The 17,620-nt window shown below is 40.7% G+C and overlaps 1 protein-coding gene across 1 annotated transcript; it reads left to right on the top strand.

Moving 5' to 3' along the window:
* The first annotated feature begins 67 nt into the window (after window positions 1-67).
* Window positions 68-6,838, top strand: LOC310761575 (OX-2 membrane glycoprotein-like). Its single transcript, XM_083611721.1, has 5 exons — window positions 68-168; window positions 2,644-2,979; window positions 3,298-3,615; window positions 5,144-5,295; window positions 6,203-6,838. Exons 1-5 carry the CDS (start codon window positions 117-119, stop codon window positions 6,305-6,307), a joined length of 963 nt encoding a protein of 320 aa, XP_083467847.1. The 5' UTR covers window positions 68-116; the 3' UTR covers window positions 6,308-6,838.
* The last annotated feature ends 10,782 nt before the right edge of the window (window positions 6,839-17,620 follow it).

Raw genomic sequence — 17,620 nt, 5'->3', positions numbered from 1 at the left:
TCAAAGTGTAGCTGTTACGAAAGCCGTTCCTCCTGGGAGTATCCAAAGCAGAAGTAGCTATATTTCTGAATACACAATGCAGAACTGATCAGTGGACAGCAGACAACAGAGGCAAGATGTACTCTGCGTTTCGGCTCACCTTCGTATTCTGCATGATGGTGCTATCTGGTGAGTACTGCACCATGGCAAGCTAGTTTAATTCAGGCCCTGGGATGTCAGTGCCTGGAGTGGTAGGGCAACTGTTGGTCCCACTAGGTCTGATGCTACCATCCCCTTTTACATTTTTTGGTCAGGACTCCAAGTGAAAACTTGTGGTTTTGCTGCTATACGGCAGCTGTCCATTGCTCCTGGAGGTATTTTAAGGTAATATAGCGGTTGCTGCAACAGCAGCTGTTTTCAAAGTGCAGCTAGCCCATCTCCACTGCTGCTCATTAGCTTATGCAGGGAGTGGTTGCAGGAATGGGTGTTGGTGCTCAGCCCAGAAACATCAGCTGAAGTGCCTGCAGCAGCCACTGCTGTCTTTGTTTGTCGAGAGCAGTGCAGTGTAGTGCGGTGGAAGGTAGCTCAGACCTGGTTTTACCCTTACTGTATGCTGTTTTTATTTACAGATAAATGCACATACAGTGGTACCTCTAGTTACAGATGCTTCAGGTTACAGATGCTTCAGGTTACAGACTCCACTAACCCAGAAATAGTACCTCGGGTTAAGAACTTTGCTTCAGGGTGAGAACAGAAATTGCGCAGTAGCGGTGCGGCAGCAGTGGGAAGCCCCATTAGCTAAAGTGGTACCTCAGGTTAAGAACAGTTTCAGGTTAAGAACGGACCTCCAGAACGAATTAAGTTCTTTACCCGAGTTACCACTGTACTGTAGTTTAATTACTGTATTTGCAAAATCCCTGTGAAAATGCCACTGATTCTCTAGCACAGCTGTTCCTAAACCTTCCCCCACTTGAAAATGGCTGTGAGTCTTGGAAGACCATTTAATGATCTTTCTGCCTTTTGTAGCCATTGCAACACCACATCAATTTTGTTGTATTTTTATTCATTCTATTATTTCTCATGTATTGTACTTTTATTATATAACAATTTGAATTCCATTGAGTTCCACTTGTAATCTAATAAAACACAACAGAAGAAATAGAAGAAGCATTACAAATTACAACTGAAAATCCATATGGATATTTAATGTGATGGATGTGCCATCTCTCATCTTCAACCGCAAATCCATAGACACACCACAGACAACCTGATCGAAGCCCATGGACCACTGGTGCTCCAAAGACTACCATTTGACGTGTAACAAAAATGTAATATAAATGTAGTGAACTAGACCCTGTAGTGAATGAAAATTATCTGTGCCACGGAGCAACAGGGCTGAGTCCTGCCACCTACTTTTTATTCAAGGTTCAAATTTGGAACATAGTAGAACATATGGGACAAGGCATCTCACATTTCAGATCCTGCACTGAGAAGGTGGTTGGGCTGCTTTATTCATTCATTCATTCAGGAAAATGTATGAATTGCTAAATACAAAAGGTAAATATCATAAGTGGTGTACAGAAAATGATTATAAAATAATGATCAATAAAGACTCAGATGAAATCAGAAACACTTTTAAAACAAGTCTACATAACAGAACTATATGTCTGGGCTAGAGATGAACTCTAGGGACTAATGCATCATCTCTGTGTCATTCAGGTGGGCCCTGAATGCTGTTCTCTATACAGCTGCCTTCAGCTGTTTCTGACCATAGGTTGTGTCTCCAGAGCAGCTTATCACTTATCATATGATGCATCTATTCTTTTGTTATTGTACCTGTTCTGTCACTCTTATACATGTTGCTTGCTGAGAGTGTAGCTTTAAAATGAAGCTTAACATATTTCGAAGTCACTTCCAGTTCTTTGATTCTCTGATTTAATGAAAAAAGTACCTCTGAGCAGGTGAAGTGTGCATTTCTTACATCAGTGATTATGGAGAAATATTTCCAGATCACAGAATGTTACATCAACACAGCCTTGAGTTTCCACATGACTATCGAGAAGGTGGGAAGTTTGCAGTGTGTTGCTAAAGCTGATGATAGATGCTTTGTTTATTATTTTTTAGGGATGGAAGAGTTCACATTTAAGATCCAGTTCACATTTAAAGTTGGACCTACTATATTTGCTCTTACCAAAACAGGACATGAACAGCAACGGAAATCAGTTTAATTTTGCAGTGCAGTTTTGCAGCCAAGTAGTGTGTACAAAAATGCACATACTAGGGTATAGTGTGTGTACATATGCATATATTAGTGAAAGGAAGATATAAAAATGCATTTGGGGAAATTATTTTGCAAAAATTGGTGTATTAGGCAAAATCTGCATAGAAACAGGTACATTATGTGAGCACGGAAATGTAGGTGCTATTCTTGAGGGCTATAAAAAACAGATGTGGAAATTTGGAGAACTGAGCTTAAGATAGGAGAAATGAGAATCTGAGATTGCCAAATTTGACCATCCTTATTTATGAAAATACCGTAGGCATCTGGTTGGCCATTGTGAGAACAGGATGTTGTGAGAACAGATGGACCTTGCAGAATTTTTCTTATGTTCTAAGCATTTGTTGAGCTCCCAAGGATTTAAGCAGTCTTGGCTTCTTTTGCAGGTGCAACACAGGTGATTCACGAGCGGTTTCGGAACATCACAGCAGGAGAAAATGTCACTTTGCAATGTCGTCTGGCCAAAAAGCACGACGTTGTTCAGATTACCTGGCAGCAGGAGCAGGGGGAACAAGAGACCAACATGGCTACTTACAGTGAGGCTGGTGGCACTACAATACTGAGTAAATTCAAAAGAAATGTCCACATGTCCCAAAGTGGACTGATGGTTTCTGCTATCACCTTCCATGCTGTTACACTCAAGGATGAAGGCTGTTACAAGTGCATCTTCAATGTATTTCCCATAGGACCCATCACAGGCAGGACATGTCTCAAGGTCTATGGTAAGAGTCGTATGATCTTAGAGGAAGGCCAACAATGCCATATTATTTCTTTTCAGCAAGCACATTTGTACTTGAAAGGGCAACGTTTCCTACATCAACCCTTCCCATGCTCTCAGATCAGCAGAGGGGGCCCTCTCTTTCTTACATCCAGTGGCAATGACAGATACAGCCTTCCCTTGGTGGTGCCTTATACTTATGAGTATACCAAGACCTCTTGCCATTTCAGCACCAAGTGAAAGATGTACCTGCTTTCTCAGGCTTCTTAGTTTTTAATTAGCAGTTACAAAGACATTTTAACTAGCTTCTTTTGTTTTAAAGCTCTAACACAACCCCAAGTGATGGTGAGGAGTGTATTGGATCCAGGCAACCCTGAAGAAGAAGTGCTGGAGATAAGCTGCACAGCAACAGGGAGACCAGCTCCAGAGATCACCTGGAAGGGCACCAAACCTCTTCTGGTGGAGCCAAAGCAGTATGTCACCCAGCACCTAAACCAGACAGTGACTGTTGTCAGCAATTTTTCTTATGTCTTCCTCAAAGATGTCTGGGACAACACAATAAGCTGCGTTGTTCATCATCCATCTTTAAACACTGAACAAGAGGTGACTTTGCCTGGGATTATACCTGGGATTATACATGGTGAGTTTGATGATTCTGGGTTTAACTTACTTACTTTTTTAAAAAAGCTGATTGCATAGAACATTAAAAAAGAAGAAGACAACTTGATTGCAGGGTGTGCCCATCACCTCTCGTCTTTTAGCCACCTTTCTTCAGGGTGCTTGCAATTTTGTGGCCTGTTGTGATCCGCATTGTTGGGCACAGGTTTCCCCATGAGTGGAGGGTCCTGCAACTGGCCAAATCAGTAGTTCTATAACATTTCTTTTACTTGGCACTCCCAATATTTTTTAGCACCCTGTAGAATATGCATCTTCTAAATGCACCACCAATCCCACAAACCATGGATTTTTTGGGAGGTGGGGTGTACGAAAGAGATTTTGAAGACCGTACTACACTTTTGGAATAGCTAAAAATGAGACATTGTTTCCTGGTTGGTTGAAAGAAAGGCAGCTTCACAAATCATTATCTTACATGTGTTAAAATCCAGGACAGAAGATGGGGAGTGAAAATAAAATGATGTCCTTGGCTGTTGACTGTGGTTCTGGCTGTGTTGTTTATATAATCTTGAATCTTTCCATGATAAAATACATACAGTGATACCTCGGGTTACATACGCTTCAGGTTACAGACGCTTCAGGTTACAGACTCTGCTAACCCAGAAATAGTGCTTCAGGTTAAGAACTTTGCTTTAGGATAAGAACAGAAATTGAGCTCCGGCGGCGCGGCAGCAGCAGGAGGCCCCATTAGCTAAAGTGGTGCTTCAAGTTAAGAACAGTTTCAGGTTAAGAGCAGACCTCCAGAATGAATTAAGTACTTAACCCGAGGTACCACTGTGCGTTTATAAAGAAATGACATGTTAGGAAACAAGGTGGTACTTATGCCATGGCACTTCCTCAGATACTGTGCATATGCCAGTGGTAACAACAACAGCAACAACAACTTGTATGTCCAGCATCCACACCTGCCTACAGCACAGATGTTATAGTGCTGCCAAAATGCACACCTTTCATGACACACAGTGTAGATCTTGGGGATCAGTTAAAGAAATGGAGGGACAAATCTATCAGTTTCAGTTTCTCTCAGTTTCTCATTTTCCCAGTCTGAGATACATTTTTCCACATCAGTTTTTAAGTCCTCGTGACATTTCAACAGCATTTTAGTGCTAATGTCTCGTAATGTACAAATGTCTGTATGCACATTTGCATGATATACACATTTTACAAGGCAAGTTCCCCCAAAATAATGTGTTTTAGTATGCTATTTTCACTTATATATGCATTTTTATGCACACATTTCCCCAACATATGTACCTTTGCACATGCTACTTGGCTGGAGAACGACATTGCAAAATTCAGATAAGTGTAATTTTTGAAGGGTGGCTGTGTTTTGGTTCATGTATTGTTTTGAAACTACTAAGTGAATTGAAATTCCTCCCTATTGGTATACATCTGCTGAGCTTATTATGTATAGACATCAAGCTATTTTCCACTACTTTTTCTGATGCTGTTTCAGTAGCAATTCTTATTTATTTATTCATTTATTTCTGCAGTTCAAAATGAAGATCTGCTGCCAGGAACTTCTGCCACTATTGCAATTTGCATTTTGGTGGCCATGTTTTCCCTTGGTCTATTGCTCTTTTTTATCTGGTACCGTTGGAGGAGGCTACACCCAGCCAATGAGAAGCAAGGCCTTCTATGCATGGTAAATATATTGACTGATTGAGAAAGTAAGAAAGAATTTGACAAAGTTGTACAAAAAAGTTTTTTTTAAAAAAAAAAATATATATCCACAAGACTTAAGATTTCAGGCTTCTAGACAGCCAGAAAACTCAATTTCAAAAAATAAGATTCAAAAGTTGAATTTGAATTCTGAAATATTGCTGCATTTTGTTTGTTTTGTTTTAAAAACCTCTAAACTAGCTTATACTGCCTATCTGGGCACAGTAATGCCTACTTTAGTAGCAAAAGTTTACCATCCAGCCTCTTTTATGGTCTAGATATTGAGGCAATTGATTTTGCTGTCCTACAGAGCATCCTTAGGTGGCAACCATCATAAAGTTCACTAGTAACTTGGCCCCTCAGAATGTTTGTGATGCTGCAACATTCTGTAGAAGTGACAGAGAAGGAAGAGAAAAATTGGTACAAGCTTTACAGCAGGAATAGTTCATAAACTTTCCATCCTAAACTGCAATACTAGATGGTGCCCTTTCTCCATTCCGTGTATAGAAGTCTACTGGACTCGCAGTTGAATCTGATTTCAGAACTGGTGATGGAACAGCAGACTAGCTTAGGGGCTGAAGGGTAGACTATGTAGTACATGCAACTCCAAAAAAGGGGAACATTGAAGCAGGCCACCAGTTCTTACCAGCACCTGCTCTCTGAGGTCCTCTGTGTAACAGTAGGGATGACCCTGCTGCAAAAACTAAACTCCTTTGCATCTTTAGAAGTCATCATACTTGCCCATGGCTTGAAGCCAATATATGGTCAATGTGAGAAGATATTTCTCAGCTGCAGGTTCTGAAGAAAACACATTTACGTGCAAAAGTCAGCATTCTAGAACTGCCCATCTAGTTCACCATCTTTAAAGTAAAATATGTCTCTGTTGATAGGTTCTTCCTGTATGTCCTGGATGCACGATGGGTGCAAGATATTCCTATACTCAGGAACACGTTGTAGTGGAACCATTTCCTGAAGAAAGCCCTCTGAACAGATGAAATATATTTTGGACAAACAACACCAGACTTTTTAGAATGTGAACTCAGAATGTTTCTGTGTGAACAGAGAATTGCCTGCTGGATTCTATATTACGTTCATATAAAATCTTCAGTAGGATCTTCAGGAATTAAGCTACGTTGCCCAATATTATGATTATTTATTTGAAAAATCTGTTTATATAGACTAGAATAATAAAAACAGAACATATTTATTTGCTACATATTTTATGCATTGTGGCCACTGGAATTCTGAAACTGTGAACTCCGAGGGCCAGTTTGCTGTTGTGACACTTAAAAATGCAGTGGAAATTCAAATGAAAAATGACTCAGTCCATCTGATAAAAGTGAGACAGACATGACTGGCTTGAAGATAAAGTTCTGATTCTGTTGCTGGGTTAAGGGAGGTGACATGTATGGAAAACACATATCAAAATACTTCAAGACCATTAAGGGAAAAAGGAAACTCATTGAACCTTTTTACATCATGTGTATATATGTGAGGCAGTCACAATAAAACAGCTCACTAAATATTGAGAAAGCTTGGGTGTATATGTTATATTGGTGAATCATAATAAGAAAAGAAAAAATAGATGATTCTCATTCACTCCCACCTTTGCTAGTGACCAGGGCTGCTCCCTATTTTCTGGTATCTAAACCTGGTAGAACGCTTCTGCTTTGCCTTTTGGAAAGATGCTAGGATGCTTTTAAAAATACACCAAAGGGTGGTTCTAAGCTGGAGATGACCTTAAAAGCTCTAAACCATTTGAGACCAGCCACCTTCTCCCATATATACCTACCTGAGTCTTGAGATCCTCTTCAGAGGTGCTTCTTCAGATGCTTCTGGCAAGTGAAGTGAGGCAGGTGACTACCGGGAAGAAGATGCTCTTGGTGGTAGCAGCCGGTTGTGGAATATCGTAGTATCGTAGAGTTGGAAGAGATGCTGAGGGTCATCTAGTCCAACCCCCTGTGATGTAGGAATTTCAACTGGCTGTTATAATTAAACAACATGAGGAATCACAGTTCTCATAAAGGTGTCTCAGAAGGTGGCCTCTGAATGAGATTGTTATACTTGTTGCTGTTTTATATAATTAATTTGTTGGTGGTTTATATGAGAAAAAGTCTCAAAGCAACTTTCTAAAAAACCTTTTAGAATCCATAGTTTTAACGGCGTTAGCAATGTCCCAGTAAGCCAGAGGAGTGAGAGTTAATCATAAAAGGAAAAGGAGACAAAATCATTATTAGCCTAAGCTTCCCCGCGACGGGGTGAGCTCCCGCTGCTCGGTCCCTGCTCCTGCCAACCTAGCAGTTCAAAAGCACGTCAAAGTGCAAGTAGATAAATAGGTACCGCTCCAGCGGGAAGGCAAACGGCGTTTCCGTGCGCTGCTCTGGTTCACCAGAAGCGGCTTAGTCATGCCGGCCACATGACCCGGAAGCTGTCTGCGGACCAACGCCGGCTCCCTAATGGTCAGGGGTCCCTTTACCTTTACCTTAATATCTCCAGGTGGGGGCAACAGCTCATTCATAAAAGAAAAGGAAAAATGCCATTGGGGAAAAGTGGTGTCATCATTCAACATACCTTTTCACGGGATAGTCTTGTGAGGGCACCTCAAACTCCCAATTCTTGCAATGTTCTTTTTTGTCAGACCCAATGCATAAAACTGTGGCTCCTATTTAACTGCAGTCATTGGCTATATCATATTTTGTTATACAGTCACATCATATTCCATTCTAGACAAATAATACCACGAAGACGGTTGTATTTTCTTGGGCTTGAGTTTAGTTGTCGTTTTTTCGACTAAGTGACTCATCGTTGGATGGGAAGAGCGTCTGATGCCATCTGGTGGTGCTTCTGTGATCAACGGCAACGCAAGCTGAAGTCACTTCTGAGCTTCTCAGAGAAACACCACAGACTTCATCTCTTGCATTTTTGGTCTTCCTCCCTCCTCCACTATTTACAACCCCCCCATACTTATAAATGTGTGTGAACTGAGCATGCCTTATGCCTCTGAAGAAGGTGGTGGTGGTGTGGTTTTGTCAGTGAAAATTCATGCAGCAATATTCATGCACCACCACCTTCTCCAGAGGCATAAGTCATCTGCTTTTAAGGTGTTATACTTTGTGTGCTTGCTGAAGCATATACAATGCAGAGTCCTTTCTACAGACATATCTGCCAATGTGCAGGGGCATAGTGTAGGGGGGGCAGTGGAGCAGTGGTCCAGGATGCATATTTTTGAGGGGGTGCAATGCAGGCGCCCCTGGTGCAGTGAGGCCTGGTGTTCCTCTCCCAGTGTCAGTGGAACCAATAGAGAGTTTACCGATGGACTATATTGTCTAATTTTGTTCACGCAACAGTGATAGACTTTTATTTTCTGCAAATCTATTACAGTGGTACCTCGGGTTACATACGCTTCAGGTTACATACGCTTCAGGTTACAGACTCCGCTAACCCAGAAATAGTGCTTCAGGTTAAGAACTTTGCTTCAGGATGAGAACAGAAATTGGGCTCTGGCGGCGCGGCAGCAGCGGGAGGCCCCATTAGCTAAAGTGGTGCTCCAGGTTAAGAACAGTTTCAGGTTAAGTACAGACTTCCGGAATGAATTAAGTACTTAACCCGAGGTACCACTGTACATATTCTCTGTTCAAGAATTGCTACCCTTGGAGTTTCTATTATCGCATGATTACAGGATTGGGACTATTGAAAGGCTTGTTTGCCTCTGTGATATTGATTGATTACCTTCCGTATTTTGTTCATACAATATTGATTTATTTTATTATTTGTATCTCCATCATATATTCTCTGTTTAAGAATTGTGAAATAATACAGGTTATATATATTTTGTAGGGACATTATTAGCCTCAAAATATATAATGAGTTTTAAAAAATGTTCAGATACACCTTTCCAAAGAGACCTGAAGCATTTATATTAGGAATGATTGGAGTGGAAATACCAAAAATAGATCAAAAACTGTTGATGTATGCTACAACGGCAGCAAGAATTTTACAAGCCCAAAAATGGAAACAGCAGGAGCTACCAACAATAGAAGAATGGTAGGCTAAAGTAATGGAGTATGCGGAAACGGCAAAGCAGACTGGACACATCTGGAACCAGAGTGAGCAAGCGTTCCAGAACGAATGGACTAAATTTATATTATACTTAGAGACTCACTCTACACATATAAAGACACTAGCAGGACTGAGATAGGGCTCACTTCATGAGAAGAATCAACATTCTATTTCAGACAAGTAACGTTAAATATAGGATGGAGATGTTATAAATGTGCAAAATAAAATGTAACAAAAGGAAACCAGAAAAAGGATGGAGGGTAGTCGAAAGCTCGGCAGAGCAAATGATATAATGGTTGTTATGTTATGGTATTATATAATTATTAAAAGTTGAAAATTAATAAAAATTATATACACAAGAACATTATGTTCGTGTTGCCTGTTATTGCTTAAATAACAATATTGCTTAGGAGAGGCAGAACTGAGATGTGGAGATATGCTTCAGAGGTCCAGACTATAGGGAGCTCCAAAAAATCAATAATTATAATTTGGATTATAATTTGATCTTCTTTATCTTAGTTTTTTATTTTAATTGGATTATGATTGGATATATTAATTGGATGTTTTTTTATTGGAAAATTAATAAAAGTGATTTTTTTAAAAAAAAAAATACAGTGGTACCTCTGGATACGAACAGGATCCATTCCAGAACCCTGTTCACATCCTGAAGCGACCGCAACCCGCATCCGTGCGCAATTCGCCGCTTCCGCGGGTGACATCATTTTGACCATCTGCGCATGCGCGAGCGGCGAAACCTGGAACTAACGTGTTCCGCTGCTTCCGGGTCGCCACGGAGCGCAACCCGAAAGCGCTCAACCTGAAGCAACTTCAACCCGAGGTATGACTGTATTGCTTAATATTGTCTGTTTTTGCAACACAGGGGATTTCCTTTGTTACATACCTCTCCCAGAGTCAGCGGAACCAACAGAGAGGAGCACCGTGTCAGGCCATGCTGGGGGCACTGCTGTGGGTGTGCCTCATTCATGCCTGCCAAGTACTGTGTTGAGTGGCCAGGCTCCTCCTGTGTGGGTGGGCAGGCAACACAGTGTGGTTCTTCTTGGCTCCGGTGTGGGGTCGCTCTGGCAGTGTCAGCGGTGAGAGCTGGGAGGCTGGGGTGAGATCCTCCACCCTCCACCCTTTGTGACCCATTCCGTGGCACACACGCATGCCCCCCCAGCACGCACGCACACCCCTGGTGCTGGGAGCTCATGGTACGCGGCTACCTATGTGTGAACACCAGGGTGGGGTTGAACCGGTATACCATGATGGGATGGAAAGGGAAATAAGTGTAGACCCACTCTTGACCTTCACAAGGTTACAATGGCTTGGATGACAGGACCTCAAGAGGGCCAAAAAAACAGCCTGCATACTACAACATATTTGGGTTAAGGATATTGTCTGTTTCTTCAGGACACAGCAGTTTCAATAATCTATGTAAGAGCCTAAAATGTTCTAAAAGAAATTGAACAAAGTTGGTGCTAGAAGACCAGAATATTATATCGCCTATTAAGGCCTTCAGACAATGCCGTTACTCTTCCAAAGTCACTAGAGTGGCACTATCTGTTTAATGAGAACTAATTCAGTGCAATTGTGTTTTGTTTACTGCTGTTTCTGCCAATTTCATCCGAGGCTTTATCTGATCTGGGTGCCCCTTTAAGATCTATGAATTGAATACCTCTTAAAATAGTCTGTTCCCTCTTGACTTTTGCATTGTTAAACAGGCAGGCAGAAAACAATGCTCTATACAAGAGTATCCTTTTCAAAAACCTGCTTTCCCCTTTATATCAGTTTCATGAATCTGTGACAATAAAGAAGATGGCTCTTGTACAAATTCAGCAGGAACGCTTAAAAAGCTGACCGGTTTGACTGCTAAGCTTTTTTCCTTAACACTGGAACAAAAATTATAGATTCATTTCATTGCTTAAGGAAACAGATGTGCTTAATTTTTGTTTATTTTTAAAACGGGGTAGTGCAAATTCGTCAAGAAAGAAAGAAAGAAAGAAAGAAAGAAAGAAAGAAAGAAAGAAAGAATATATATATTCCTCTGGAGCTGTTAAAGAGAAGACACCATTCTTTTGACAACAATAACAGTAATCTGGAACTGTTAAAGAAGAGGCCATATTATTATAATAATTTATTGGGGGGGGGGAATTCAAGGCAACTTACATGTTACAGTAATATACATTTTAAAAAACCAAAAGAAGTAGTAATTAACATATAAAAAGTAATCAGGACCCTTCCCAAAGGGCACCTGGTGGTAGAGGAGAGAGTTTAGTCATAGAATTATAGAGTTGGGAGGGACCATAAAAATCATCTAGTCCAACCACCTTCAATGCAAGACTGTTTTGCCCAAAGTGGGGCTCAAACCCGTGACCATGGTAGAGTCTCATGCTCTACCAACTGAGCTACAGTCTTTTACAGAATTTTTTTAATTTGTCAGATTCTCAACACAAGCCTTTCAAAACTGAACAGATTTATTGGGAAAGTGAGATCCCAGAAATGTCTTTTTGTTTGTTTGTTGTTAAACATGATAGCGTCCTGTTCCTCATTTAACATTTCTTGAGATTTGCTTTACACAAGAGCCCAAAAAACGAGCAGTTGTGAGATTCAGAAGCAAAAAGAATACTTTGATAATAGCTGGAATATATATATTTTTTACGTTTTTCTTAATTTTCTACATTAACATAACAATAACAAATAAATAAACAAGGAAAGAGCTCAATACATTTTTGCACCTGAGGTGAACCACAAAATGGTTGAGCTGGGGGTTTGGTTTGAGCTGGGGGTCAATTTCTCTTGCAAAACCTATTTCCAAACTGTGAAAATTGTGGAATAAATGGATGAGAGAAATATCTTGTGAACACTTCAGAAATGAAGATGGGATCAGCACCCGATTTAGGGCACCATAGGATGATTTCACTGCAAGGGGCACCAAGCCGAGGGCACACAAAATTATAATAAATAAAAAAGGAATTATAGTGTAAATAATAAATATTTAAGTGGAGGACACCAAATTTTCTCCTTGCCATAGGAAATGTCTGGGGGCTTGGGGGGTATTTATTGGGGGGGTTGGCTCAGGTGTGGGCAGCTTGGGTGTGGGCTGCTCTGTACGCCACGGCCGCTGCCAGCCTGAGCCAGCAAAAGAGGCCGGCATGCCTCTTTCTCCCACTCGGTCTGGTAGCATCTTGGGCTGTCCTCTTTTTGTTCTTCAAGATATGACAGCTATATATATATATCCTGTATGTAAACTTCGTGCAAGGAAATCAGGAAGCATGCTCGATAAACCAGTCATCTAGGAGCTCTAAGAGCAGCAATTAAATTTGTGTTCCTTAGAAAGTGGCAGCTGGATGACTCAAAGAGCTATTATTATTGCAAACAGTCTGTGAGCACCTAGAAAGGAATGCTGTGATCACCAATAGTCAGCATGGATTTCTGAAAAATAAGTCATGTCAGACTAACCTGATCTCGTTTTTTGACAGAATTACAAGCCTGGTAGATAAAGGGAACACAGTGGATGTAGCCTACCTTGATTTCAGCAAGGCATTTGACAAGGTGCCCCATGATATTCTTGTAAAGAAGCTGGTAAAATGCGGTCTTGACTATGCTACCACTCAGTGGATTTGTAACTGGCTGACTGACCGAACCCAAAGGGTGCTCATCAATGGTTCCTCTTCATCCTGGAGAAGAGTGACTAGTGGGGTGCCACAGGGTTCTGTCTTGGGCCCGGTCTTATTCAACATCTTTATCAACGACTTGGATGATGGACTCAAGGGCATCCTGATCAAATTTGCAGATGACACCAAACTGGGAGGGGTGGCGAGGACTTCCGGTTAGCGCCATCGCTTAATGGCGGATCTCTCCCGGAGCTCCGGGAGAGGTCTGCTTCGTGGGTTCGGGTCCTGCAGCTACGGCGGAGCGGGGACCCTCAAAAATCACAGACGCGTAGCCTGTGAACTGGAGACTCGGCGGGCACCTTTGCGCCCCCCCCCGACGTTGTGAAATAGCCTTTTTAAAGGCTGCGGACCAGCGGAGGGTGTATGGAGCGGTGCTGAGAGTCGCTTTCACCCAGCCTGCGAAGCGAAGCCGCGTCGCCATTGGCGGAGAGCGCTGATTTCTTCCGGTGAATTTGGATTAAAAAGAACAACTATCCGTGAGTAGGATTGAACACTAAAATATAATTGGACACTAAAATTAAAGAAATTGGGCACCGAGGCGGACAAGCACCAAAAAGGAAGTCTGCTTTCCGTTCTGTAACAAGATCAAAGCGAAAGGCATTTAAGCTGTAACTGTTTGAAAGGAGAGTTGTGGGAACTAAGAAATCCACCACCAAGCAAAGAACTCCCTCCCCGAAGGCAGGAGGGGGGGGGGAGAAGACTCTAAAGTGTTTAAAAAGTTTAAAAAGAAATTGAGCTATTTACCGCTGCTCTTATACCTGGGGTCCGGACTGCCGGAGATAAGGAACCGGCTAAGAACTGTCGCTATAGGAAGGTAAAAAAAGTATCCGTAATTGACTTTGGTTACTCTCAACTTGAAACATCTATTTTGTTGCACAGTAAAGTTATTTGCAGGATATTATTGACTTGGATTCTTCAGAAAGAGAAAAGAATAATTGAAAGGGACTAGGAGGACTTTTGCTTGCTTTCTGGAGAGCGTGGGATTAACTTGAAGGTAAAGAATTAACTTTACGCCCTCTAGAGGACTTATAAATTGTTTCAGCAACAAGTGGAGCTTAAAATTTGAGAACTTTTGTCTGACAGCTCAAGAGTGTGGGAATGACCTTGAGCAAAAGTCTTTGTTATGGCAGATGGTAAAGAGAAAGAGGATTCACAAGAAACAACCTTGAGATCTGGCAGACAATACAAAGTGGATCTTTCCATGCAAAGAAGGGCTTCTGTATCAGGAGCCTCTGGAACTACAATTGTCTCAAAGGCAAAAGTGAAAACAATGTCTTCAGAAGAATCATTTGCTAAGGTATTGGGGAAGATAAATGACTCTTTGGAGGAACTAAAAAAGCAAGGCGCAGAAACTAAAGTACAAGTTGCTGAAACAAATAAGAAAATTGAAGAAATCTCTGGGAAAATTGACTTAAATACAAAAAGCATAACTGACCTTGGGAACAAAGTGAACTCAAATGCAGAAGCAATTGGGAAATTATTGGAAGACTCATCTACAACACGAAAGATAGCTGAGGAAGCTAAAGAAATTGCAACTGCTGCTGAGGAAAAGTTTCCACCAGTGTACAGGAAACTAGATGAGTATGAGCTGGCACTCTCTATGCAGGATATGCAACGTAAGGAGAGGAACTTAAGGATCAGACTTGTGCCGGAAAAGGAAGGTGACAACCTGGTGGACTATCTGACAAAAGAATTTTCTGAATTTTGGAAGCAGGAGTTGGATAAGGAAGAATTTAAGATAGAAAGTGCATTTAGACTGGGAACAAGGCAGAGGAAGAACAGACCCAGAGACTGCTTAATAACTCTAAGATCAAAGGAGGAGCGAGACAAAATATTGAACCTGCATTACCAAACAACCCTTCGAATTGAAGATTTTCATATTGAGATTTTTAAAGACATTCCCAAAAGTATTTTGGACGCAAGAGGACTCTACAAGGACTTGGTGACACTGCTGAAAAGGAACTACATACCATTCAGGTGGGAGTTTCCCCAAGGCTTGTCTTTTAAATACAAGGGGAAGAAAAGAAGAATAAAGACAGTGAGTGATAAAGACAAGTTCTTAGGAGAACACGAAGAAGACCTACAGAAAGAGACGTTTCCAGGACAAGGGCATCCTTCATTAGATACGGATACGGAACCACCGACAAACGAGGAACAAAAATTGGGAGCTGTAGGAGGAAAGAGTAAATAATCCCATCATGGCTCTGCAACTTTTAACCTGGAATTGTAATGGTTTGAACATTCCCAGAAAAAGAAAAAATATATTTCATGCCTTAAAGAAAGACCAATTGGACTTGATTTGTTTACAAGAGACTCATGTGACAAGAGCACATAGAAAATTATTAATAAACAAAAGATTGGGACAAGAATTTATATCCTCAGACAGAGTAAAAAAGAGAGGAGTGGTGATTTATGCAAAGGAAAAGTTGCAACCGAAACAAATCTTTAAAGATGAACAAGGAAGATATTTGGCAATTGAAATTCAATCTCAAGGAGAAAAGTATCTGATAGTGGGAATCTATGCACCAAATGAAGGGAAAGCTGAATTTTTTAAGAAGTTGCATGAGACCTTGATGGACTATATGGATTACAATTTAATCATGATGGGAGATATGAATGGAGTAGTTTCAACAAATATGGATAAAGCACAAAGACAGGTAGTGACAAAAGATGGAAGATTACCAAAGACTTTTTTTGAAATGACTGACAATATGGACTTGATTGACATTTGGAGAACAAAACATCCATTAGAAAGAGAGGGAACCTTCTTTTCTGAAGCCAAAATGACATGGACAAGGATTGACCAAATTTGGGTGACTAGCAGTATGGCGTCGAACATAAAGAAAGTGGAAATCTGCCCAAAAACTTTCTCCGACCACAATGCAGTAAAGATGGCGATGAGGCAAACAACAACTGGCTCCTTCAGATGGAGAATGAATGACACCTTACTCAGAGACGAGGAGATTTGCAAGAAGGCCCAAAAAACTTTGAAAGACTATTTTGAAATTAACTTAAGGACTAAAGTAGAAAAAAGAATAGTCTGGGACGCAAGTAAAGCCGTGATGAGAGGGTTTTTGATACAACAAAATACATTAAAGAAAAGAAAGCAAAATGAGAGGAAGGAAAAAATCCTGGAAAAGATAAAAGAAGGGGAAAAGAAATTAAGATTGAAGCCAAAATCGCAAGAGATTCTAAGAGAAATTAAATTTTATCAAACACAATATATGGAACTGATGAATCAAGAATTAGAGTGGAAAATTAAGCAAATGAGACAAAAGACCTTTGAATCTGCTGATAAATGTGGCAAGTTACTGGCCTGGCAAATAAAGAAGAGACAAAAATTCAACACGGTAACAAATATAGAAGTGGAAGGAAAGAACATAAGTAACCCAGCGGAAATTAGGAACTGTTTTCAGAGCTACTTTAGACAACTATATACACAAGGGCCGCAGAAAGAAATGGATATACAACAATTCCTCGAGGAAAATGGACTGAAAAAGGTTTCGCAGGAAAGTAAGACAATTTTGAACCAGGAGATATCAGCACAAGAAATAGAAGATGCCATTCAAGGCTTGACGCTGGGCAAATCCCCCGGACCGGATGGACTGACTTCCAAATATTACAAAGTTTTGAAGGAAGAGCTGATACAACCTTTGAAGGAAGTCTGCAATGAGATTATGGAGGGGAGAAGGGCACCCGATACGTGGAGAGAGGCCTACATTACACTTATACCAAAGACAGAGACTGAAAAGACCCAACTTAAAAACTACCGACCCATCTCGTTATTGAATGTGGATTACAAAATCTTTGCTGACATTTTAGCAAAGAGACTGAAAAGAGTTTTGATGGAGGAGATTCACGGGGACCAAGCGGGCTTTCTTCCAAAAAGGCATTTGTCGGACAATGTAAGGAATATAATTGACATTTTGGAAAAGTTGGAAGTGAATATAAACACCAAGGCTGTTTTGATATTTGTGGATGCCGAGAAAGCCTTTGACAATATTTCTTGGAGTTTTATGTTGAAGAACCTCCGGGGGATGGGGGTAGGCCAAGGGTTTGAGAATGGTATAGGTGCAATATACTCTGAACAGAAAGCAAAATTAATTGTAAATAATGTGGTTACAGAAGAATTTAAGATTGAAAAAGGGACACGTCAGGGGTGCCCTATCTCCCCACTACTTTTTATATCGGTCCTGGAGGTTTTGCTTAATATGATTAGGAGGGACCAGTTGGTTAAAGGGATTCAGGTCGGAGCTAAACAATACAAATTGAGAGCATTTGCAGATGACTTAGTACTTACACTGCAACAGCCAGAAGCTAGTACGAAAAGAGTTTTGGAAATAATCCAAGAGTTTGGTCAATTGGCAGGATTTAAATTGAATAAGCTAAAGACAAAGGTATTGGAGAAAAATTTAACACAGGTTGAAAAAGAAAGGTTTCAGAATGAGACAGGGTTGAATGTGGTTAAAAAAGTGAAATATTTGGGTATAAACATGACAGCTAAGAATGTGAATTTGTTTAAAGATAATTATGAAAAAACTTGGACTGAAGTGAAAAAAGATTTGGAGATTTGGT

The sequence above is a fragment of the Podarcis filfolensis genome (assembly GCF_964270895.1).
Source record: "Podarcis filfolensis genome assembly, chromosome: 4".
Lineage (NCBI taxonomy): Eukaryota > Metazoa > Chordata > Lepidosauria > Squamata > Lacertidae > Podarcis > Podarcis filfolensis.
The sequence above is the reverse complement of the archived record's forward strand: the minus strand, read 5'-3'. Positions and strand labels throughout refer to the sequence as shown.

Bases quoted from the DNA above. Each gene is read 5' to 3' on its own strand.
- LOC310761575 (XM_083611721.1), top strand. From the start codon at position 117: ATGTACTCTGCGTTTCGGCTCACCTTCGTATTCTGCATGATGGTGCTA. The intron at 169-2,643 runs GTGAGTACTGCA...CTTCTTTTGCAG, and splicing joins CTGCATGATGGTGCTATCTG to GTGCAACACAGGTGATTCAC. The intron at 3,616-5,143 runs GTGAGTTTGATG...TTATTTCTGCAG, and splicing joins TATACCTGGGATTATACATG to TTCAAAATGAAGATCTGCTG.